We start from the raw sequence: 26994 nt of genomic DNA on the forward strand, positions 1-26994 counted from the left end.
AATATAAATTAGTGCTGAAAAACAGTAAACCTGTATCATGGGGAGCTGATGATGAAGCTCAGATTATATTTGTTCTTACTTTCCTGTTTTACTGACTTCTGCAGATTTCACACTATCCATCTTCAAAGTGACAGTTCAAAACAGTGTTTCATATACAGATGCAATGAATCTACTTCGTGTTTTTGTGGCTTTTATGGAAATTACTTTTCTGGCTCTAAGCATTCAGCTAACACAGCCACAGCTCTGATTTATGCACTGACCATTTACAACAAAAGATCATGATTAGTGGGAATACTAGAACAACCGCCTGAGTTATAGAACTGTTGTACCAAGTTTTTGGATTGCAGCCATTGCAAACAGTAACTATAATTTGAGCAGAGGACTAATTCCAAACTGAACCATTAAAGTACATCCTGATTCTTTGCTATTCACCTGTACGATTAACATGCTAACACAATTTAGTTGTCCTCAGCTTAGATCACCATATCTTCTGATAGATGTATGACAACAAGAGCTGACACTACAGACAGTGACGTGTAAATTAATAATTGTCAAAATGTAAACATCTACTCTGCTTCAGAATTATATTTTCATTTTGCAAATAGGGAACAGATTCAAAAAGACTTCAGATGTTTTCTTATTGAACACAACAAGCATACAGTGGTACTGAACCAGGATAAAAACACCCCCAATCCTGTGAACAAGTATATATCCAGAATTATTTGCAAATGTAATCAACGTCACTTAGATGATTATGGCACTAATTTGTGGGCATAATTAGGGACTGAAGTCATCTAAGTCAGTGGTCTCCAAACTTTTTGGATCGCGCACCCCCAGGGCCAGCTCTAGGGGAAAAAAAAAAAAAAGAAGAGGAAGAAGAAGGGATGCCGCCGAAGATGGAGCGGAGGGAGCCGAGCTGCCAGCATGCCGCTGAAGAATTAAAGGTCCAGGAGCGCTCCTGCCGCCGTGCTGGCAGTGCTCCTTCTGCCGGGCACCCCCAGGGATGGTCTTACGCACCCCACTTTGGAGACCACTGATCTAAGTGACGAAAATTTGGGCCATAAATAGTCTTTCTTGTCAACTATCATCTATTAAAACTTTTGCAGTAGTTCTACATCTGTATTTCCTATTGTATGCCATTTTAGCCTGTTTAACGCCTAGGCCATTCTTCCCCATTAAAACACTGTTTTTATTATTATTATTATTTTTGGCGGCTACTGGCATAATACTCTGGGAATAGAAGTCAAGCATTTGAAGGCAACTCAAAATCCATCAGTGAGATGACTGAGCATGAAAGGATTGTCAATATCCTCTTCTAATGCAAAGAGACTGGGCAGACAGCACCACTGGCAAGAAGGTGATGGTGTATCAGATACAGATAGTACACTCTAAAGCTAATGCAATGGATATAACCGAACCAACATGGACAAACTGTCATCTAAGAATAAATGATGTACAAGAGAGTTAAATATAACACCAGAATCTTACATCTTTGTCTCCAAGTGTTTCTAGCAGCAAGAGCAAAATGGTTTTGAAATGTTCCTCCCAAACTCCCAGGTTATCTTCTCGCGTGATCTTCAGTAGCTCAAGCAGGGCTCCTTTCCGTTCTTCCACCCGTTCATTGTGGTTGGACAGTTCTTTCAGAAGATCAGCCACCAAATCGGAATGATCAATGGATACTTCTAGGACAAATGAAAACAGGTTAGTTTCACTGGGGAAAAAAAAGCAGCTGCCAGTGCTTTCAGGATTTATGACGGGGATGTGCCAAACCCAGGCCAGTCATACTGGACACATGGCAACCCCATATTTTAAGCAAAGCCCCAAAAGACTGGTTAGAAACAGACTCTAGTCAGGAACATGCAAATTCTAGGATCTCTTTAGGACTGTTCTAACTTATGCCTGGCTATTCAAGCACTTCAAACAAGTTGGATAGGGTGATAGCAAGTGAAGAGGGAATAGAGGGAATGAATGAAATGACTGCATCTCTTAGTTGCTCATTACCAGATGTTTGAAAATGAAGCATTACTTCTAGACAATATTATACACTTTCTGGTTTCCAATTAGAATCCATTGATACCCGTTTTCAATCTAAATGCTTTTCTAACAACCCTTTTTGTTTATGACCATATATACACACATAAAAACCCCACTCCCCATATTAGGAGTTCCTACACACACAATAGAAAAAGTTCACACACAACAATTTAGGAGTTCAATTCTTCTCGCAATTAAGTCAACAGCAAAATTTGCATTAATTTTAATGGCCACAGGACCAGCACCGGAAGAGGTTATGAATAAAACAATATAGCTGAAACTGAATTGAAACAAATGACAATATTGCCTAATAAACTCATATGCAAGTTCTGTTACTCATGCAGTCACTGTGTATTCATTTGAACCCTTACCTGAGTAAAACATGATGTACATTTATATAAAGAAACCATTTGCAGGGTTGTGTCCCATGACAATTTAAACATGTAAATGTAAAATACAGAACAAAATGAACAGCTTGAGAATTTATAATACAATCAGATACCAACCATCCCGAAGCTGATCCATATCATCATCAAACACAGCCTCTTTTAAGGCAGTCTTGTCGTAGGTGTTGATTGTGTCCGAATAAGGGTAGGGGTTGTAATCTCGGGCTCGGGGCCCTGAAAAGGCGCGTGGAGGCTGAGTATTAAGTAGAGAGGTTTTGTTATCTAGAGCCATCCTTCCTCCTTCCATGACATCACTGCTTCCCCGTACATCACTGGCAGGTGCAGCTATTCCACCATCTCGAGACACCTGAACGGATCAGACAGAACAGAAATGGAATTTTAGATTATACTTTTAATCTCACCAGAGATGCAGCCTTTTAGATTTAATACCAACATCCACTAAAATAAAACCAAGCATCATAAATTTTGCATCTAATCTAATTTTCTGAAGATTAATTAAAATATTGATATTGTCTCTTTTCATGAATTATGTACCTATTATTGTCCCAAAAGATTTCATTGGTGAAAACTTGAGCACAAGTCAACAAATAAAAGGACACTAGGTACTCCTAAATTTGCACAAACTCCTGCAACTTGGCAAAACCCAGAAAGAGATCACTAAGCAGGCTCAGGTACACATATTCTTGAAAACAAAGTTGCAAAAGAAGCAAGTGAAACTGAAAAAATGAGGACTTGTATAGAGGTTAATGAGAGCCCAACTCTGAAAATTCTACGAGGTATGTCAGGAAACTGCAGCTCCCAGGGGCAATGGAGGGTTAGGTCTCCATTTTAGCACGATGAGCACAAGTTAATGCCAAACATTTGTTATGATGACTTAAAAAAAAAAAGTCTTCCAAAAGGCCAGAGAATATGTGGCTTTAAAATACACTTGAGTGACATTGTGCTAACCTAAATGTCTCTTTTTCCCAATAAGAAGCAGAAGTTTAACTTGCAGAAGCTTTTAAAACCATTAATGGCCCCAATTTTGCCCTCCTCAAGAAGCATGATGACTAACACCTTTTATCACAATTAGTTCCACTGACCTCCAGGAAACCACATGCAGTGTAAGGTACTATTCCGTGATTTGAACCGTAAGTTACTATGAAACCTTTATATGAATTAGCTACAAATTGGGGGGAAACAATTCATGCACTTTGAAGATTTGTATCTTACTTTTTCTGCTATAAGCTTTAATACATGTTCAATGTTCAGAAATCCTGAGGCGAGAAATCCAATATTAGCATTTATTTCTTACACAGTCCAAACTCCCGCTGAAGTCAAGATAAGTGAATTTCAAATGGAGTTTGACATGAGTAAGGGTCTATAGAATTTGGCCCCATGATTTTAGAACAAGACAATTATATGTGGAAATATACCCCTATGGCAAAGAAAACAAAGGAAACAATTCCAAATCATGACAAAGGAGCTTAAAATACAAGCCAGCAAACCAAAGGCTGATTTTGCAAACTCTGTTTTAGAATCTTATTAATAGCCTACTTACGTCACAGTCCTTCTTCCCATCACGCTTGATTGGTTCATTCAGATCCTCTTGACTACGGAAACTAAACTTTTCAATTGCCTCTGTGACTCCACGAAGAGAGCTGTAGATTTCATCGGAATTTAGGTTCTCTGTGTCATAATCCAGCATGCTATAGGTCAAATGCATATTGTAAGATGTCACATACCAAAGTAAGAATCAACTTTTGACCTTGAATAACATTATGACCAGCTCGAAACGGGATGAGTTGGAGTTCCATTTCTAACAGTGACTTGTAACAAAATGTGGACAGAACCTAGGCAGATTTTGGGCCTAATTTCCTTTTCACACAGATTTAAATAATGACCAGTTCCATTGAAGTCAATGGAGTTATAGTGGTGTAAACGAGAGGAGAATTAGGTGCACTGTTAGTTAATTCCACAGTAAGTGCACTAGTTTTCATAGTCAGAAACCTACCCCTCAAAATGGAATAAAGGCATTGTTAAGTTAAAAACAAACAAACAAACAAAAAACAATGAATATGAGAATTCAAAGATTTAATGCAGGTATAAATGAAACTTTTATTTTTGCTTTTAAATTTCATGTTAAATATGTCAAATATCTTCTATGTCAATGGATTCAAATGTGCAAGAGATGCTTAACTTGAGAGGGACAATTACATGGACTTGACTGACTTTATTTCATTTAAATTCTAACAATAATAAAAATGAACACACTTGCATGATGATCTGTTAGTGGAAATATTGCAGATGACACTGGGAAAATTGACTCTCTAACTCAAACTTGACTTTTGAATCCACCACAAGACCCCTAGGAAATCTTCACTCATGGTAAGGCATATATGAGTCTCTGGTCTTCCCTTAAGAGCTATCTGAAATGGCATCCTCTGGAGTCTCACGAGAAAAATGACTATTATACAAGGGCAAAAGCTATAAAAGGTGTAGGAAAAAAAACTGGAAAAGAAAGATAAGCTCCTGCCTGCTCCAAAAATAAAAAGAATAAGGAATTATCGGCAGGACTCTCTTCTGCCCAGGGAAGAGAAGCTGAGTTTGTAGCTATGTCTAAATCAGTGCCTACAAAGAGACCATCCAGTTTTTCTGGAGGAACCTAAGGGCTCAGAAAGCAAGGAACAAACAGACCAAAGGATTTAGGTACATGTGCATCATCAACTCTCTGGACAATAAATGGCAGATGTGGACACCCTGTATGCACAGGTGGGTTTCAGTTTGGAACTATTTGGAAGAAGACTTGATGGCTTAGAGGAAGGTGCCCAGAGTGAAATATCTGCATCATCCTATCACAAAACAAAGAAATTCCTCGCAGGGTGGAGGAATCAGGAAATGGGAAGCTTCTTTTGACTTGTGGACACACAGGCCATCTTTCTACAGAATAAGGTAGAACATTATCTAGAACCTCTCATTCCTTCTGGAAGAGATTCAAGATCTTCAGGAGGAGGATAAAATTTAGGTCTCTTGATTCCTTTGAGAGTAAAGAATATTAGAAATAGATACAATCCCTGGCTCTCTGTCAATATACTCACTCAAAAAAAACAGCACAAGCATGAGCACTAGTACAGAATGTACGTCGTATGTTTTGGCAAAGAAACCAAAGGACAACTCCCGAACTCTAAACAAACAATGTCTCTGAGGCAAGGTCTGGCTGGAAGGAAAAATGAAACCCTTTAACAGGCTGGGAGCTGGGAACAAAAGCTGCTTATGAACCTTGAGGAATTATAAAATTGCAGACCTTTCAGGCTAGCAAAGGATGGATAATGCTTTAAATTGCTCTAAAATGCAACGTATGACTGCACCATGTACAAATGGAAACCGGAGGCCTTTTGGGGTTCCTGATGGACATCAGACGGGAGTCAGACAAGTCTGAGTTGATATCAACTTTAAAACATTATGTTGAGCTCACTCAGTCACCTTTCCATCAAAGATAGCAAGAGTTTTGCAAATGGTTAAATGAGTAGCAAATCACTCCATGAGGTAAGTGCATCTCAGCGTTACTATACCTATTTTACAAACAGCTAAACAGACACCGAGTGGTTAAGTGATTTGCCCAAGGTCACACAATAAAAAACAAGCAGAATCAAGAACCGATCTCCAGGAATCCTGACTCCCCAGGCTTCTGCTATAATTATTACTCCTTCCCTTAAAGAACAATACTCGTCTGACAAATACTAAAGGCCAAATTTTGCCATTACATATGCATATACTCAACATGTACATGAAGGTAGAATTTATACCTAAAACGATAAAAATTTATATTGCAGTGAACCAACTCCCAAAGAATTGATCAAAGTAAAGAATTTGTGATGCCAAAGCAATAAAGCAAGATCTGAACAAAGAGGAACATTTCTGTGTGAGGGACAGTGGTTGGGAGTGTTCCTTATGGCACAAATTTAAAATTTTATGTAATTTAAAGACTACAGTGGCTTATAAATTCACATGCCATCTGCCTATTTTCATACCTCAACAGTGAATCTGTGAAAGAGATCGCATAATGGGAGAGCACAGTTTTGCATTTTAAATGAAAGAATACTCTATATGTGAACAAACACATCTATCAATTTGCCAGTACGTGTTTGTTTACTATATAGGTAATATGATGGAAACACAAATAAATGTAAGATGGATCTACATATACCTTCCAAAAAACAGACTGTCAACCACAACAGAAAAAATAATGACCCATGCAGAAAACTGGAAGAGTTACAGGATGAACAAGAAGGAATGAGTAGAGATAAGCAGCTTTTAGGGATGTCACAACATTATTTTCCGTCTGCCATGGTATCAAACACAATATGGCAATTTACCAATCTTGCTTCCTTTTCTGGTGTTTGAAATGTATTTTATTTTCTTAAAACAGTGTTTTTTAATTGGTGACACAATTAGCTAGGTAATCAACAGTTTAGCATCCTTAAGCAGCACCCCGTAATTCTACCTGCTTGCAGTTCCTCCTTTCACTTTCAAGCTTATGGCTGGTGTATACCTCAATGTTATCAGCTTATTGTCACAATAGGCATATCTTAGTGTTTGATAATCAGAGGTGGAATGATAAAAGAACCCTTCAGTACTAGGCTAGACAAGAAGGACCAGATCCAAAGCCCACTTACACCAATCGGTTGATTTTTATGTTACTGGATCAGGCACTAAATCAGAATCATATTGATCTTACTGATACTGATCTCTATATATTTAAGTAGATTCTAAAGAAAAAACAATCCTATTTTGCTCATTAACTTCAAATACCTGTCTTTGAGAATGTCCTAGATTTGCAGATTTTAAGTCCAGTAGGGACCATTATTATCATCTAGTCTGATTTCCTGCACAACACAGGCCATGGAATTCCACCTGAAAGCTCAGTAACTTGGCCCACATCTTTTGAAAATGTTTAGTTTTTTGACTATCTTTAGCTTAGCCAACATTGCATAAAATGTGCACTAAAGGAAAGTAAATTCCTAATATAGCTCTGACACCATTGTTTAATATTTTCCAGTTTGGAACTTCTTCCTTACAGGAAAAAATACACAGTTCACTCTAAGGCAATATTTCCACTAAAGTCAGGAGTAAGCACAGTCAATGGGAGTTTTGCCTGGGGAAAGGCTTCAGGATTTGAACCTATGTTCCTGAATAAACTCAGCAATCTAAATTAGAAATGTACCTGAAGAGCAACATTTGGATCCAAATTTTCCTGAAAATTTGGATCTGTAGTTCTGGTTCAGCCCACTCTATAGGTAGAGGCCAGAAAGGGTCAAAACGGGCAAATGCTGATCCTAAGCAGTGGTAAACAGTTGCTGAAAACCTCCTGGGACAATGACATTCAATAATAAATTATTTTTTCATGACATTAGACAGCCACATGGGAAACTCTATGATCCTAGTTGGCCGGCAAGTACTGCAACATCGTATGTGCATGCTTCATCTTCACAGTGCTTTACAGACATTAATTCCTCACAACAGCCCTGTGAGATCCCAGCTTGCATTTGCAAGTGCCTATTTGTGTGCATCCATGCATATTTCACATGGGTAATTTACGTGCCTCCGTTTGAAGACCTAGCCCAGAATGTCACGAGACTGCGTACCATGTAATATAATCAGAACAGCCGAAACTGGAGAATTACTGAGTTCTGCATTGGAATTCAAACTGTATGAAACACAACAGGAGAAAGACTTCCCAGAAGATTCGATCTGAGACTTTTTTTCAATGCTGTGCTTTCCCGTGTAAGGAATGAATGACAGAAATGCCACCTGCAGTCTCTGTAAGTTAATACTCTATGATCTCCAACAGACGAGAAAACAGCTAGTTCCATTCACACAGAGCTTCACAGACCACCAAGAGCCCGGGGTTTATTCTCCTTTGGATGAAAATCTCTGGAAACATCCTGTCCCATTTTGAGAAAATTCCATCATTTGAAAGGTAAATAATATTGTGACACCTCAGACAAGTTGGTTTAACAGGTAGCTTGTTACCTGGGCGAGTAAGAGCGTCTGAAAGTCTTGTGGGAAGGAGCAGTGGGGATGGAGTTAGGCTGAGAAAGGGGAGGGGGGTGCTTCGACAGCCCATCTGCACTCCAACCCCAGAAACGACTGCAGTGATCAGACAAGGGGGCAGGGGGAAGAGAGAAAACAGGAAAAAAGGGAGAAAAAAAGAAACTATAATCTGAGTGGTTTAGTGTTCTCATGCTTCCTGAGAAAGAAAGAAAGAAAGAAAGAAAGAAAGAAAGAAAGAAAGAAAGAAAGAAAGAAAGAAAGAAAGAAAGAAAGAAAGAAAGAAAGAAAGAAAGAAAGAAAGAAGAGTTTAACAGAAACAAAATGAGACAAGAATACTCCATCGGTCTCCTTCAGGTCATTGCTTTGGCCTTTAGTGTTGGTTTAGATGTTTATTGTTATTATTATTAATATAATTTAAACAGGCCAGCCCCTGCCTCTTTTATTTAATATATTTCAGACAATGGATGTAGCTTTTAAACACAATTCCTGAAATACTGTAAGTGAACTATGCTCTGTACATGTGCCTGGATTCAACCTTTGAGCAGATGTTTTTATACAATGGAATTTACCTGGAAAAGAGCAAGGGGAAGGAAGCCTGTTAAAGGGGTTTCAGAGTAACAGCCATGTTACTCTGTATTCGCAAAAAGAAAAGGAGTACTTGTGGCACCTTAGAGACTAACCAATTTATTTGTGTATGCATCCGATGAAGTGAGCTGTAGCTCACGAAAGCTTATGCTCAAATAAATTGGTTAGTCTCTAAGGTGCCACAAGTACTCCTTTTCTTTTTGTTAAAGGGGTTTGATTCTAATCAGATATCCACAGGTGTACTGTGTGGCTTGTAATATCTGGTTCTGTGTGCATGCACACAGCTGCATATAGTGAAATCCTGCAGTCTATACAGGCAAAATTCCCATTGACATCAGTGGGTGTTTAGTTTAAGAACTTCGGGACTTGGTCCTATGACAGTTCTTGAGCTACCCTACTTGTTTTATAATCAAGCAAAAGTGGACACAACTTCTGGGTCACAGGCTCAAACTGAACCCAGCTCAGCAATAAATGAAAAGCATTTCTTGACGGTTCTTGGTGTGGCATATACCACGAGTTTGTGGTCGCAATCCAGATACCAGAGGAAAATACTGAAAAGAATAATCACAATTGTCATCATTCTTGACAACCTCAGCAGATATATATATAGGACTGAATCAGCCATGGAGACTCAACTGTCCTCTCACTCATACAGAGATCCCTCCAGGCCATAGTTGAGGTGAAACTGCAAAATTGCATGGGGAAAGCGCCTGATAAATCAGAGAGCTTTCTAGTTTGAAGGGTCAATCCAGCAGTCAGGATGATGGTACCGTTAAAGTAGCCTATTGAAGGAAGGGTAACCTTCTGGTTAGAATCTACTATTCTCTCTTCTTGTGGGTAAACCAGCTCTAGGGTGACTGTGGTCCCAGAAATAGGAAGACCAGAACAATGAGCTGCTAGGCATGGGAGAAACAGGAAATGAGTTTCTGAGACACTCCCTTTATACAGAGATTATCTTTGACACTCTGACTCATCACTGCAGGCTTGAATTTCCTCCTGGGGTAGGTAAGCCCGCCCTGTAGCCGGTGTTCCAGAACCTGTGCAGGTCAGATAGGGTACATCTACACATCAAAGAAAAACCCGCGGCTGGCCCATGCCAGTCAACTCAGGCTCACGGACTGAGGCTGTGGGGCTATTCATCGTGCAGACTTCCAGGCTCGGGCTGGAACCTGGGCTCTAGGACGCTGTGGGGTGGGAAGAAGAAAAGGAGTACTTGTGGCACCTTAGAGACTAACCAATTTATTTGAGCATGAGCTTTCGTGAGCTACAGCTCACAGGGCTCCAGCTCCAGCCTGGAAGTCTATACAGCAATGAAACAGCCCCGCAGCCTGCGGCCCGCGAGCCCAAGCGGACTGGCACAGGCCAGCCATGAATTTTTCTTTGCTGTGTAGACATATCTTCTGTCACTCTCCTTTCTACTGGGCCAATCCCTGGCTTAGACACTGAGTTTTAATTCAAATCATTCTGCATGTTTCTTTTGTGATATGTCTGCATAACGGCCATACAATGGTAAGATAAGAGCAACAGGTTTATTTTTATTTTATTTTTTTAAAACAACCCACTTTCAACTGGACACTGATTAAACTAGAGCCAATATTCAATGAGCATGTCAAATGCCTGAGAGCAGGAACAAATTGCTTGGGTCAAGGCAGAATGAGTAATTAGAAGCACTAACTTGCATCTTTGACATACAGGTCTCTGATTTTGTAGTATCCCCTTTAAACCACCCCTTCTCCAAATTTGCTAAAAAACCTATTCCTGGCAAGCAGGTTGGATTGTCTGCCTCTCTGTCTATCAGTTTATTCTCATCTTACATGTGTTTCCAGATTACTGTTCTTGAGCTGTTGGGAGTATTCAGTGTGCCACTTTGTTTCTATTAAGTTTGAGTTCATTGTATCTAAAAAGGTCACATTCATGTATAAATAAGTGAAAGATGCTACAAGACTGGAAACAGATACAAGTCAGAAATCTTTCTAGTGCACAAAACAGCAGTGCCATTCGAAAACCCATTTGAAGAGCAGTGTCAGGACATTCATTCATTAGCCAGGAATCAAGCAACAGGTGTTACAGAAATGCAGTAGCTTGCAAGAATGTTGCTTTACCAAAAAAAAAAAATTACGACCATAAAATTCCATATCTCGAATCTCACCTACCTGTAAGACGCATTGCTGGATAATACAAGCTCATTCTTACTGTATAACTTCGGTTACTCTGTTAAGATCATTTCAATTCTTCCCCTCACCTAACGCTGAAGTTGTGAAAACGTCTTTTTGCAAAGGAAACACACTGAGGCTTAGTCTATATTACAAACTTATGTCAATATAACTACGTTGCTCAGGGTGAAGAAAATCCACATGCCTGAGCGATGCAGTTATACTGACCAAACTCCTGGTGTAGGCAGCACTAGTCAATGGTAGGGCTTCTCTCATTGACATAGCTACTGCCTCTTGGGGAGGTGGATACCCACGCTGACAGGAGAAGTTCTCCTGTAGGCGCAGGTAGCATCTTCACTAAGCACTACAGGTAGCGCTGTATAGGTAGACAAGCCCTACATTTCTTGTATTTCCAAATTCTCACAATTTTACAGTAGGACAGACATCGAAATCCACTGTAACTAAATACAATTCCCTTTCATTTTGATTTTTTTGTTGTTGAATTATTTCCTGTGCAGATTATTTTTCTAGGGTGGAATTTGGTATTTTCATACTGTAAGTATTCTAAATACGATACTGCATTTAATCAACACTTAACATTGTAAACAAATCAACTTGAGCACATGCTATACAAATGGTGGGCTAAATTCTCCCATCATTTATACTCATGCACCCCGACTTAACTTTATGGGCTTTTGGGTTGCAAGTTGGGACAGAATTTGACCCATTCATTTAATCTTATTCCCTCAACATAATTAAGGAACTCCACAGGCAAATTTAAAATCAGCATGCAACATCTTGGCTGATAAAAGATCATTTCCAAATTGGAGTGGTACTCTCTATACTGGGTAATTAGAGCCCCAATACTCCTTTTTATTACAGTACATTATTTATTAAATCTCAAAAGCCATTCCTCATTCAATACAATGGCAAACCATTCATTTCAGGGTCACATTTGATTCACTCAGGAGTTGTTCTTTCTTCATGTTCATACATGTGCTTTCTCTCTAGTTTCCACATTTTGATTGTTTCTTACATTACTCAAAAATATTTTTTTAAACTAAAAACCATAGAAAGCAAGAAAAAAAAATCCCCAAACTGATACAAATAGGAAAGCAGCTCACTAATGCAGTAGATATTCTCTAGAGAATCTGAAGCAGAACTGGCTGGATTTAATGAAATCAAGAGCAAAAGCCAGAAGCATTTTGTAAGCAAAGTATCTTCCAAACAGAAAGGGGTATTTGCACACTCAGTTTTGCCTGGTTCAAAATGTTAGCTGTTGGTATCAGCAAAATTTAGCGCAGTCATAATTTTACAGCTCAATCCAAATGGCCTGAACGTGAAGAGAATCACAGAATTTAATTGCGAAGGCAACAATATGAGAAATGGCAAAAGCCAGTAATTTCATGCAAGAACAAGGGCTTGCACACTGTATCCATATATAGGGCCATTGGTTTCAGTGGAGCCAAGCAGAGTCAGCTGAGGACCTGGACCACAGAACATAAGCATTAGGGGCAAGATCTCCAGATCGGGGCATAGCAGTTGTGCTCACTGAAACCTAAGTGCCTCCATAGGAACCACATGGTATCAAGTATCAAGGGGTAGCCATGTTAGTCTGTATCCACAAAAATAACAAGGAGTCCGGTGGCACCTTAAAGACTAACAGATTTATTTGGGCATAAGCTTTTGTGGGTAAAAAAACCACTTCAGATGCATCTCCTTGTTGTTTTCAAAGGAACCACAGTTATCCAATTGGCATATGTAAATGGGATTGCTAGCCCCTTGGATGTACATATGCCTAGAAATCTACATTTTCAGGTCAAATCCAAATGTAATTTTCAAAATCAAAGCAGCTGGTAGGAATTGAGGCTAATATTTCAAGTAGTTGCACTTAAGCTGCGAATGCGAAATATGCAGCGATGCAGACACACGCAGGTGAATGGAACAGCGGGTGAAGCAATGGCAAACTGCATATGTAACTGAGGTGCAATCCTTTGAAAACGTAAACCTTACCCTTTAGAGACAAACAGGTTTTTAAACTACAGGGATGTGTGGGAATAGTGGAAATCCTTCTCTTTGAATATTTTCTACCCAAATGGCTAAAACTTTTTTATTGAAAAACTTTGCCAAATTTCAAATCAAAGGACAGTTTTAATCTTCTAAAATTTAGAGGTTATATCAGAGACACAATGATAACTATACCAGTGCCATTCATGCTGGTATAATGAGTCATAATCACTTTCCATAATCTGTTAGCACTTTTTCCAAAACTTTTTTTTTTAAATAAGTAGCAAATGTACCCTTCCAGCTACAGCTAAAATCACTCTTGTTCTACAGATTTTAAAATGGCTTCTAAGGCAGTTCCTTTTTCCAATTCTCATTTAAATGTTGGTCTTGGATAGCTAAATAAAATGAGGAAATTAAGCACGATTATTTTAAAATGAATCAAAGTTCTTACTCCGTGTTTCCAGGATCTATATGAAAATTTGAAGGAATTACTGTTCCAAAGGAAAAGGTCTCCAGAATTCTACATAGTGACAGGAACTGCTTCCTGATACAGAAGTGTGTCTTCCAAAATCATATGTGCTTTCTAGCTGTACCTAGAGAACATGGTAGATGAAAAAATGTCTACAGATACTGAACTTGAAACCCAGGGAAATGGACATTTTGAGGCACTGGAAATAGTGTAGCACCATTTCTATAAAATCATATAAGAGGATCTGAAATTAGGAGAGGTAACAAGGCAAGTACCAACAGATGCAAACAAAAAGACAAACTAAATGGCAATAAATGAAGTGGTGAATATCGGCTGTTTTATAAAGACCAAAAACAAGAGAGACATATCAAAATGTCATGGATTTAAAACTAGCTGCTGCATGCAAGTACTACCAATGACTTTGCATTTTGAACCATATAGACACAGAGATCTTTGCCTATAATTTCCCATGCCAGCCATTCAAAATCTTAACATCCCAGCAAGGAGAAGAGGAAGCACTGCTATTGGGATCGTCTGTCTGAAGTGAAATCCTAGTACTTTTATTAGTGAAAATTCCCTGTTAAAAAACACTTCCCATCCTTAACCCCACGGTTGATGATTCAATCTAGTCCTGCAAGCTCTAAGGCTGGCTTTGTAGGGAAGAAGATTTAGGGATGTGAAAATGTGTTTGGATACTCTGAAACTTTTGGCCTTCGGAGTATGCATTTTCTCGAGACGTTGCTTGGATCTGGATCGCAAAACTAGCCTGGTACCTGTAAGATTAACTCGTCACATGACTCCTGTCATAAGGGGACTCAGCAACAGAAGGACTTCTTGTGACAACACTTATGGGAACCAAAAACGTGCCCAGCCTAGCATCAGGATGTGTGAAGCAAAAAAATGGAGAATTACAACACACCATTCTGTTTGAATCTATATCTCCTCTGCTCTAATATCCTTCTGGGATCTGGTAGCAAAAACCCTGGAGCATGCTATAGGATAAGGCCAGTTGTGGTTATATCTCCATGGAGACACTTAATAGCACAGCAACAGGTTACAATGGCTTTGACTTCAGTACATTATGAATTAACACTGTTCCCCTCTTGCACTTTTCAAGTTTTTATACACAGAGCCTAGCAGCAACATTCATGGTCTTCCATGGCTGAGCACCCTCCTTCAAACCCCCTCCCCATCTTGCCTCCTTCTCAACTGCCTGACTCCATCAGCACAATACTGGACTTCCAGAATTCAGTCTTTCTTAATGGAATCACATCCTTCTAGACAACGTACCATATAGCCAGGCATACTGTTCAAGCAGCAAGCGCTGTCCTAGTAGAGATGGGTTCAAACCAAAATCCTGAACCTAAACACACCAACTCTTTGAGGGTGTTTGAAAACCAAACTAGGACCCAGATTCAAATAGTGCGGTTTGAACCTATCTCTAGCTATTAGACTGAACTTTGAACACAGATGTGTGATTCTGTGGAGGGGATGGTTGTGAAGGAAAATGCACCGTTTTAAGTACATATTAAGACTTATGTTCCAGTTCCACTATCACATACATAAAAGTCAAATACTCACCATGTATTATTATGCTTTGTGTATGCATTTGTCAAACTCTGTTGAATTAAACAAATCTACCATATAATATTCTTGGTTTTAATCATCTTATTTGAAGAGTCACATTTTAGAGACGCACATGTAATACTGAAACTCTTGAAGACGCTGTAAGTACTTTAATTAAACTGCTGCATTACCTTGGAGACAGTCCACCATGGGAACAGTTGGTAGGGGAAGTTAAGGGGCTGGTCCTGCTGCTAGAATGCCGTGAAGGTGTCCGACCAATAGTATTGCTAGGAGAACCCTAATACAGAAGCAGGAAAAAGAGGATTAGGGAAATGTTAGTATACACAACAGATGGAGACAAAAATAAAATGGGCCCAAATTCTGCTTTCATTTACACTAAGCAAACTTGATGGGTGAAAATCAGGACACGATTAGTCCCATTCCGATTTTAGTTTGTGCTATTACGCTCTGTGTTATCTACAATAAAGGATTTCAATAAGATTAAGTGATGGTGTAAACAAAAGCAGAGTCATTTACACCATTGCAACATGCGTAAAAAATGTTTCCATTCTGATTGGGTAGCATTATACACACAAGGTGCAAGGCACTAGAGAACACCACCAAGAGCACAGAGGTGTGCAGCGCCTTTTCCCTGTGGGTCTGATCCTGCAGTTCTTGCTCAGGCAAGACTCCCACTGCACGTAATAGATGTGCAAAGACTGCAGGACTTGACGCTATCTGAATTACACAGGATTTCCGTACAAATAAGTTGTTACAGTCAAGAGGAATTGCAGCAGAAACTATTCTGATAAATGCTGAACTGAGGAAAAAAAAGAATTTTGAGATTTACCAAAAAATTCCCTCCTTTTTCTTTCAACAGAATAAAACTATTTAAAGGCTTCATGTAGAATCAAAGTAGTGGAGCACGGTTAGAGATGGAAAAACCTACTGGATCAAAGTTCTAGTTCCCTGATGGAGAACGTAAGATATTAAATGGATTTCAATGGCAGTGCTGAGCACAGAGAGTTTGCAGGATCAGGCCCTTGATCTTAGCTAAAAGCTCAAGATAAATACTTCCAGTGGGATTTTCAAAAGCAGCTCAGTAACTTAGGAGCACAAGTCCCGTTGACTTTCATATGCTCCTAAGTCACTTAGTCTCTGCGCTGGCTGCACATAGATCAAACCTGAACAGAGCTGGCAGAGTTGTTTTACTGGTCACTTCAACAAAATGTCAAACAGACATTTCATTTCCAAGAGAAAGTGAACTTCATTAAATCTATTGTGGCATTATGCTACTAGTAGGACTACAGGCATGTTACTGAACATCTGAAACAGCTGTTCCTCAGTGAATTGTTGTCTTCTGCAACTCTCCTCTTTTCTATGGACATTAGCTGCATAAGCATCTCACCACACTAGTGTTACTGGAGTTCTTGAGGTGGTTGTGTAGGAGCTTGGTAGCACCATCTTGGAATGTTTTTGGCAAGGCACCAAGTAACATGGTAAACTCAGGAGTGTTCAGTTCAAACAGTGAAATCAGGACTATTTGTGCTGCCTAGAAAGAAGACAAAAAGGTAAAAGCATCCATCAGTTTATCTCTTCTAAGAGTTAGAATAGTTTGCATTCTAGAAAGGATCCTTGCAGTAAATGTTACAGATTTTTCATTTAAACAGAAAATTACCATATGAGACAGACACATTTCTAACACACAGCAAGGAAGCACTGTTGAAACTAATCCTTTAGCAGTTAACGCTTACAATGTATTTTTACATGGACACTATTTATTTTTGAGGCTTACAGAGCTGCTCGTAGTTACAGTAATAAAGCCTTACAGTTCCTTCCTGCCCTGCAGCGTGTTTCCATTGACCACCACCAAGTTGCTGCTAGAAACAAAAGAAACCAAAAACAAAACAGAGACTTCTTTCAAAAGAGAGTAATTGTAAGACTCCAAGACTGTAGCTTCTTACATTAGTGTGAAAGGGACTAATGCTCTCTCCACCCAAGGGATCCACAAATCTGATGCATCAGATAGAGAACCCCTGCTTTGTCCTTCACATATTAACCTTAACTCCTGATGCCCTGTATTGCAGCTACCAGCCTTAAGAGCAAGGATGACCAGCCAGGGCCCCTTCAAAGCCTAACAATGACAGAGAGAGAGAGGAATCCTCTTCCCCCTATTGGGTGTAGCATGCTGCATCTGCAGCTCCCTCACAGTCAACAGGTGAAATTCTGGCCCCATTGAAGCCAATGGGAATTTTGCCATTAGCTTCAATGGGGCCAGGGTTTCACCCCATGTGCCTAAGAAGTCTAGAAGAATAATTTCCAAGAGAAAGTGAACTTCATTAAATCCAGGTGGAAATGGAGAAGGCTGGGCAGAAATGGCTTTTAATGGGAATGTGTACAGTGTAAATAATTGCTAACAACCCGCAGAAGAACTGCACGGGCAAATTACACAGTCACATGATTCTCACTGATATGGCCTAGGACTGTACAACCAGCACAAAATGCTCCAATTCTTCTTTCTCTTCCCTTGCTCGCTTTAGGGAAGTGTGAAGTGGTCTTAAAATTACTGATTCAGAACCGCAGCAGCAAACAACGAAAAAGAAGCTGCAGTAATGAAAGACCTCTAAAAAGAGCTCAGCGGCAGCAGGACGTTCTCCAGCCTGTTATTAGCTGTACGCGACTAACCTCCAAAGTATTTATCTGGATAAAGGGCAGTAGTTTAGGCGCACAAGCCAGATTACATGTGCTTTGATGCACAAAACTGCACACAGACTCCGCAATCACAGACATTTGGTTTAGAAGCTTTCTGGAATCTCCTTAGACTTCCTAAAAATGAAGAACATCTTTAAAGGAGTTTAAACAAACTAACTCATGTATTCCATTACTTTGATGGTAACTGCACTTTCCATTGCTTCAGCTGATTCAAAACAGAGGACATCATTTTTAGGAAATTAAGTATTTTAAAAGTTGCAATAATTAAGTGTATTCAGTTTCTTATGAAGTGGAATCCATTGGTAGAAAAGGAACGTGGGTACACAAAAACCCTTCCTTAGCTAAACAGAATGAAAATACTCCACTGTTTCAGGGTGAAAACTATCATTCTAATTTTACTTACCACTCTATTCATTACTCTTAGAACTTAATAAGGCCCTGCATTAAAAGAAGCACTTTTCATTTGTAGATCTCAAAATGATCTTTAAAGGTGGGGAAGCAGCAGCATCTCCATTTGACAGATGAAGAAACTGTGGCACGGAGAGTTGAACGGACTTTCCCAGGATTGCACAGCAAGTCTCCGGCAAAGCCAATGAACAAAGGTCTCCAGCTTTCAGTTCCATGTGCTAAGTAAAGAGCATGCTGGCTCCTGAAAAAATTCCCATTCACTTCAACAGAAGCATGGCCTGCAGTTAATTACTTGAAACTAAGAGTCCCAGGGTATGGAAGGAGGGGGGAAATTATTTTCCCTTCGTACTTTCCTCTCTGAAAATCTTAACTCCAGACTCTTCCTCCTCTAACTTTCAATCAACTGTGCCAGGGAGTCTCCTTATCCTGTACCCAGTGGGGGACACATTTTGTTGTCTGTCCTGGTACTTGGACCTTTAATTTTCATCAACATATTTTCTGAAATGAAAACATTACTGCAAACAAAAGACCCCAAAACAGAATAGACAGCACACTGAATTGAATGAAATGATAATCATGAGAAAATACACATCCATTCATGAAATCATGCATACCCCCGGATTATTAATTTGGTGGTTAGGAAATCTACACGCAGTCACTAGTGCAACTTGACAAGCAAACCTTACCTTCAGTGAGACTTGAAAAAAAGAGGGGACTCGAGCAACGTTCGCAAGATAAGAACCTTTTTAAAAATAATTTGAAGTGGATTTTCAATGCCTTATCCTGCAGTCCTAACTCGGGCAAAGCACCAGCTGAAATTAATGGGTGTTTTGCCTGAGTTAGGGCCACAAGACCAAATCTATCAACATTGTCTCTCAATGTCTGTTAAGCTACACTTGGAATGTGCTGCTCTGTGGACTTCTCTCATCACATACCTCTTTCCATGGTAAGTTTATTTCCTACATAAATTGGGCCTGCTCCTGCCATCATTCAGTGCCTGGAACATCCACGGACGTCAATGGGAATTTCAGGAGGTAAGCAGGAAGCTACTCAAAGGCTGGGTCCAAATTTAGGGCCAGACTGTGCCTGGACCTTGGACAGGTGCACAAGGCATGGGAAGGATGCAAGAAGCCTTCCCATCCCTTATATCCCTAGTGCACGGGCTAGGCACAACAGCAGTCCTTGAGCTCTCCTGTGTACAGAGAATGCTCTCTCATAATGCCCCAGGGGCAGGAAGAAGTTGAAGCCATAGCAGAAGGGAGTGCAAACTTCTATGTGTGATGCGACAGGCACCTTCCCCTTGTTCTCTACAATGCTCCAAGATGCATCATGCTTCTCTGAGGCACAATCTCTATTAGAGCTCCACCAGGGGCAGTGTGGCTTTGCTTCTTCCCAACATGGACCACTGCCTCATAGGCACAATTTGACTCTAATGCAGCAGTTCTGAGGACCCTTGTGTGCTGCAGACAAGTCCTGCTCCCAAGGTCATTGGAAATTTGCCATTGGCTCCTTCCCTTTTGCATTTACTATGGCCTACGTCAGGGGTTGGCAATCTTGGGCACGTGGCCCATCAGAGTAATCCGCTGGCAGGCCGTGAGACATTTTGTTTACGTTGACTGTCCACAGGCATGGCCCCCCGCAGCTCCCAATGGCCGCAGTTCACCATTCCCGGCCAATGGGAGCTGCGGAAAAGACCTCCAGTATTAGGTACGCAAATGTCTATTTGGTAGTTTTCTGCCAAATGGACATCTAACCAAGGGTAGCATTTGGCCCAGGAAATATGTACTTTTATGTGGCACAAAAAATGCATTAGAATGATGCACCCTATTTCTGAGGTGTGATACAACTAATAAGTACTTCTTTCAAAATATAAACTACTACCAGTAAATGGTGGTTCAGTAAAGGCACTGAGACAGTACTATGGCTCAGTGGTTTTTATTTCAACCTTGTCCTGGGAGAGGCAGCTTTTTTTAAACAATACTCACCAACAACCTAGGTTCCCTCTATGCTGAGCGACCGCGCAGCTGCCTATTAAGCCCCACGCAGGGACTCATGGCTGAGGCGGGGAGAGAGGCTTCTCCCTCAGCATGGACCTGTTGCGGCGGGGAAAGGTGCCCCTCCTCCAGCCTCAACATGGACCTGCCCCAGACTTGCCGTGTCCGGGGGGAGGAGCCCCTCCCTTGGCCCAGCCCAGGCCCGCTGGAGGTGCTGTAGCCGGGGAGAGGCGCCTCTCCCCCTGCCCTGAGCTGCTGCGGCGAGAGAGGGCTGGGAGGGGTCCTCTCTCCCCAACTCAGCCCTAGGGAAGCCTGTACCACAAACCCCTCATCCCCGGCCCCACTCCAGACCCCGCACCCCAAACCCCTCATCCCCACCCCAGAGCCTGCACCCCCCCGATCCCCAATCCTCTGCCACAGCCCTGAGCCCCCTCATGCAACCCCCTCATCCCCAGCCCCACCCCAGAGCCTTCACACCTAGCTGGAGCCCTCACCCCCTGCATCCGACCCTCTGCCCCAGCCCTAAGCCCCCTCCCACGCTATGAGCCCCTTGGCCCCACCCCACCACATGAGTTTTGTTACGTGCACCAAGATGAAGGTGATGTGTCACATATCACCTCCATATTGGTGCACATAACAAAATTCATTCCACACATGGAAGTAAAAAAATAGAGGAAACACTGCCCACAACTATTTTTAACTGTACTAGTTTGTTTGTTTTTTGCAGGACTAAACTGCAATGCAAACTAGGGTTCTGTCTCTTTAGCTAGGATTTTCTGTCCAAGATTCAAAAGACAATGTTCTGTCCATGTTCCAGCCAAGCCAGTGGCACAGCTCACATTGACTTCATCAGCAGCAGGGTCCAAGCAGGCCTAAAGTTGGATCTATTCAGTGCTAAAAGTTTTACTGTCACAGCACGTCCTGATTCAACCTATTGGAGCCTTCCAGTTGGACTGTGGGTGAAATTTTCCTCTTAGATTTAAAGGGGACAGAAGCAGCACTCCTAAAGCTTTCTGGTAATCAGATATATACTAGCTTGAAAACATATATCAAAATGAGTGTGTTTTCATTTATATTTAACTACTGTAATCGTAGAGGCCAATTTTTCAAAAGTGACCAGCGATTTTTGAGCTTTCAGTTTTTGGGTGCCCAACTTAAGATGCCTTAAAGGGGCAGATTTTCAAAGGGGTGCCCTTATAAGGTGTCTCAAGTTGAGCTCCCAAATCATATTACTTTTGAAACTCTTGGACCTAATCACTAACCACTGGACAGTCATCATAATAGTCAACAAACACACAGACAAACAGATTAATTCTGTACTTGCTTCACAAGCATTGCCCATGCAACACTCATGCTGAGGATAGGAAAGAGGGTATGTTATATGAATCTTCTCTCGCCTATGGGCCTCCGGATTCTGACATTGCATCAGCATTGTGCGAACTCAGCACATCTCCTGTCAGGGCCAGATAATCTAGATATTAGGAATCATCTCTTAATGGGCCAAATTCTCTGCTGGTTTAAACAGGAACAACACCCATGAAGACAGTGCCTGCTTATATTAGTGGGGGATCCGACTCCACGTCGGGATGTTGGATCATAGAATCATAGAATATCAGGGTTGGAAGGGACCTCAGGAGGTCATCTAGTACAACCCCCTGCTCAAAGCAGGACCTAATTCCCAACTAAATCATCCCAGCCTGGGCTTTGTCAAGCCTGACTTTAAAAACCTCTAAGGAAGGAGATTCCACCACCTCCCTAGGTAACCTATTCCAGATCACTCAATAGGAATGTGTTACTTCCATCATTCCCTCAATAATTATACCCTTACATGTTCCATAAGCTTTTGGCTGCTCACAAAGTGCATTGACTTCTGCAAAGGCTTTGCTATCCAACAGCATCATATGACATGAATATTTAATATTCAACGTCCCATTTTACACTAAGAGGAATTGGTTGGTTGGCGAGCCAGATTCACTAAATTCCTATGTCCCTTACAATCTAGTTGAAATATACAAAATCACTTTGAAACCAGGCTTGGCAACCTTCAGGTTACAAGAAATGTCACGATCACATGGGAGAATTAATTCATTTTAGGAAGGGAGTAGAATCAGTGTCCTGAGCTTAACATGAGTGGCTTGAAAAGTCTATCCAGCCAGCTCATATAGAAAATTGCAGTTAGTCTGATCCCCAGTAACCATATCAGACCCTTAGAGCGGTCAGCAGCCAAGTTAGGCTGCTCTAACTTATGCTGGGGACTAGCCTGACCACAGTCTGCCCAGGACAAGGGAAGTGAAAACTCCACCTTTGTGCCCTCTCTCCTGAGCTGTGCACTTCTCAACCACAGCCAGCAACCTGGGCCAGACTTATCCCAGCTATAACTTTTAGACAATAATTTTAGTAGAAAGACACACTAAAACCAAACTATTATTTCACATACACACACACACATATATAAATGAGGCATCGCTTTTTCAGGCATTCAGTTAATGTCTCTTTACACAGCTAGACTGTATTAGAAATCTAAACTGCAAACAGAAAGTGTATTTTGTGATTAGTGTACATCTGTACAGTGTAGTCTACCTGTTTACATTTCTCTTCCAAGTTTCCTTCACCAGGCCCTGAGGAGGCTGCAGTTGTTCTAGCTGGCAAATCCTCACCTACCCAACTATGCATGGTCTGGGTTCAACAAACAGGAAATGTGTTATTATTTGATAAGGAAGCACAAGATTTTCAACAACTAGCATCTAAATGTAATATATATTCCAGCTTCTGGCATGAGATGCATCTTCAGTACAGGTTGCTTTCCTAATTTGGGATTAATAAAAAAACATATTAATATTTGAATCAACCAGCAGGAAGATTCTAGTCAATGAGATCACTGGTTTTATATCTAATTTGCCTTAGATCTCTAGTTAATTTTTCCCAAATCCTTCTGTTATAATAACCCTTAGCATTCACCTATGAAGATGAAAAGCCCTGCATATGTTCAGACATTAACGAATTAAACCCTGCAGCCACCATTTGTTAAGTGTGATTATTATTCTTACAGACAGCAAAACCAATAGACAGAGATTTAGGTGATATGGTTCAAGTTCAGTGTCAGTTTAGTACTTGAGAATTCCTGACTCTGAGTCTTGTGATGAGTTTACTAGCCCAGTGCTCTTTGCAAATGCATCTTACAGTGTGCACCAGGCTGTGGGAATGGCTACGAGTTCTACACTCCCACTGCACATTGTTTTATTCTTAATTTTGTTAGAAATGATAAAATTGTGTGTGCGTTTCTCTTTTCACCCCCAAGTGTAAGACAAGTGTGTAGATTTCCATTTTAAAACCAGCATAAGATATATGGACGCAGGAAACTCTGTCTACTGTTATAGACTTAAATAGCTTAATTTGTACGGAATTATACTCTACCAGTGATCATGCAGAATCCACATGAGGTATTAGGCTACAGCAGTTTTGCATTAGGCTGTTTGCACTAGCAAGTATATGTGGATAAAGCCATGTTGGTATCAGATCCACATCAGAGAAGGCTGTTGCATTACCTGTCTCACTCACTTCCAACTGGAATGGTTTGCAGGCCTTAATTGAGACTCACTGAAATGGGATTTTGGGCAGGTGATTTAGCATTACTGGGGTATTGTTACCCCATACCCCTTGGCCAAACTGAGCCACACTTGTTTTCCCAAGTATGTTGACTTTTGAATCTGAAGGCTACAAAAACAGTTAGATTGGCGAAGAACTCCAAAGAATCAAAGTTAAGCACTTCAGTTCACAACCCACTCAAGTCTCTTGACTAGCTAGCGCTTACGGATCAGACTGTACAATGTTCCCAAAGACTTCAATTACGTTACTCTGTTTATACCCACAATCTGCAAAGTAAAAACTACATTTTACACAAATCTACATATATTCAGATGTAAATATACACACATACACACACAGACCACATCCAGATTATATATAGTGAACATTGATATATACTGATATTATATATACACATCATATACTTGTATGTGTGTGTGTGTGAATAGTTATATATCTATCATGTGTAAGTGTGTATTCACACACCCACAGATACAAACATGATGCCTGCATTAACAATTTCTTCCTGTCTCAGAGAGCAGTCACCCAGTATACCAGCTCTAAATTGTAAAATACTTTATTTAACCTAAATACCACCCTGTATAAAAAACAACTGTTTGTTGTATAAAACTGCTTTCAAGCCAAGGGATCCCAAAGCACCATGAAAATCCATAATGATCATTTTAAGGAAATGATTTACCCTAGGGACTGTGCTATCCAAGAAGCCCTAAAATTTTCATCTGTGAGCCTATGAATGTTAGAAAATCGGTTTCTTACAGAGCATACAATAAAAATATTTGGACTCACACAGCAATCCGACCTCAAATTTGAAACAAACAGAAAATGACCACCACATATTTGGAAACAAGACTGAGTACACTGAGATCTTTATTTTCTAACAATATTAAAGGAAATCAAGTAAAGAAATACCCATTTTGAGATTTTTATTATAGATTTTCTCCTTCAGTTGCTTGTAAGCATAGGGATAATGTTGAAGTCATTTAAAATGGTTCGTCTTTGCACTCGTACACCTTGACTTCTTTAAAAGACCTGCATTACAAGGTGGACCTCAGTGGTACAGCCACAGTACCATTTTAGTCCCCATACAGGTCTTGATGGAATCCCAAAACCTGATTCTCCATTGCTGGACTCTTTGTATAGCCAATGACACATGGATGGGGTGGGTCTCGGAACATTACCAAACCAGAGCTCTCAGGTCATTTACACAGTGTTTGCATTTTACACAGGTGTAAAGGTCTGCACAAGCTGCAAGGCAATGAAGAATCAGACCCAAAAACTGAACTAGAGCTCCAAGGAGAACAGGTCTTAGGGTCCGTTCTGGCAAAGTGCAGAAGTCCATGGCAGTTTGAGGGTGCTTCATACGTCAGTGCCTTTATAGTAATTCATAGCACTAACACGCAACTCTAGATTCTAATATAGTTCAGGAAACTGCAAAGGGAATGCACAGCCCCCAAATAACACAAGGACAAAATACGGGTGCATAAATTGCCTCTCCTTGCAAAAAAATGTGCATGTGTACCAATTGTGTGTATACATCCTGCATTTGCACACAAAACACAAGTACCTGCACACACACAGGAACTGCCAAAATCATGCAGGCACAATGTTAGTACCCAAAGGCGAACATCTGACATTTGGTGCTAGCACAACAGTGTGAAGTGGTCATATTTGTTTAGCACCAACAACGTGCATCTGTGGTAGCTTCTTGGAAATCCGATTTGAACGCTCAAAGCAGCATTAAAAAAAAAAGCAGCCTTTTATTCTTAAAAATCAGACAATATTCTTTATCCTGTTGCTCAGTAACATGTTCAGGGTGCAGGCCACAATTACAGTTCATTAAAAGCCTTCCGAGACTACTTTTCAGCAGAGTTTTTAATTAAGTCACAGCAGTGCTCCATGCAGGCCAGGCACCAGATATACTGCACTTCAGTGGATTTTTGCCAGCCCAGTAATGTCTCAAACACAGTCAGAGCAGCACCGTGCAAGCTCCAGGAGCGATTTTGCAGCTTTCGTCCTTTAGCATTGCTACAAAGGAGTCCGTTTGCATTTTTGTAGCAAAGTTTGTTCTTCTGGCCATTGCACAGGTCCTTATATAGCCTACATATTTACTCCCATTTTAAACAGAGTGTTACAGTAAGAGCTGTATTTTAACCAAACTCTTTTCTTCAGGTGTCCACTACTATCTCTTCTTTCAAAGTGACAATACCTGTATCTGTTAATATACTGCTTCCTACACCTTAATCTTTAATGGATGACCTCTGTGCACTTCCTTGAGTATTTGCTGGTTTGATATCTTTCTTCTGGATTTATCCTTTTCTCCTGGTATAACTTAGAAATGGTTTCCTCTTGTTGCAAAAAAGCCTTCCACTTGTTTTCAACATCATATATGACTTTTCATAAAATGGACTCATGTTAGATCTGAGACCTGTGCTCTCCCCCTTGGTCATTCCAAGTGCCTAAGAGAATCTTGAATGGGTTTCTGGATTTAATCCATCTCAAAAACTATTTTGGCTTCCAACTTGTTTTAGTTCATATGCACTGGTGAGTGAAATCTACACCAGCGATGGACCAACATTAAACAATTAATATAAGAGATTGATGAAGGCTCTACATTGAGGAGAATCTCATCTTGGTGTGAGTTCAAGTGATACCACGCAGTCGTTTGTGCTTTTCCACTCTTTTTGCAATGGCTCTGTCATCTCAGTTGAGTCCCATTCTTCTGGGGTCTCCACATAGATTAGCTAGGTTGTACCTGGGGGCCAGTGGAGTTCCATGAATGCAGTTGGAGACACTTTGCCCAAAGCTCAGTTTAAAACCAGAGCAGTTGAAAAAGTAGTGTTCCAAGTTCTCAGACACACAAGTAGGAGACGGAATGGTACTGCGTGACACAAGGATGCCACAATTCAAGGCTTGTACAATAAACCACCTCGATAATCACATTCTATCAGCAGAAATACCCTAGAGACATGTCAGGTAACTGGAAGATTTTCTTCTTTCCTGTGAAGGCAATGGACCGAATC

At 40.6% G+C, this 26994-nt stretch overlaps 1 protein-coding gene across 1 annotated transcript in view; it reads right to left on the bottom strand.

Annotated features, from left to right (window-relative positions):
- The window catches only part of CLASP1 (cytoplasmic linker associated protein 1), a 267031-nt gene that overhangs the window by 19948 nt on the left and 220089 nt on the right, over positions 1-26994 (bottom strand). Inside the window, exons 32-36 of the mRNA XM_073305074.2 lie at positions 16663-16806; positions 15446-15552; positions 3982-4129; positions 2541-2787; positions 1489-1682 (exon numbers count right to left, since the gene is read on the bottom strand). Coding sequence (XP_073161175.1) covers positions 1489-1682; positions 2541-2787; positions 3982-4129; positions 15446-15552; positions 16663-16806 — 840 coding nt within the window. The remainder of the gene's footprint in view (positions 1-1488; positions 1683-2540; positions 2788-3981; positions 4130-15445; positions 15553-16662; positions 16807-26994) is intronic.

Source organism: Lepidochelys kempii, chromosome 11 (genome assembly GCF_965140285.1).
Source record: "Lepidochelys kempii isolate rLepKem1 chromosome 11, rLepKem1.hap1, whole genome shotgun sequence".
NCBI classification, from domain to species: Eukaryota; Metazoa; Chordata; order Testudines; family Cheloniidae; genus Lepidochelys; species Lepidochelys kempii.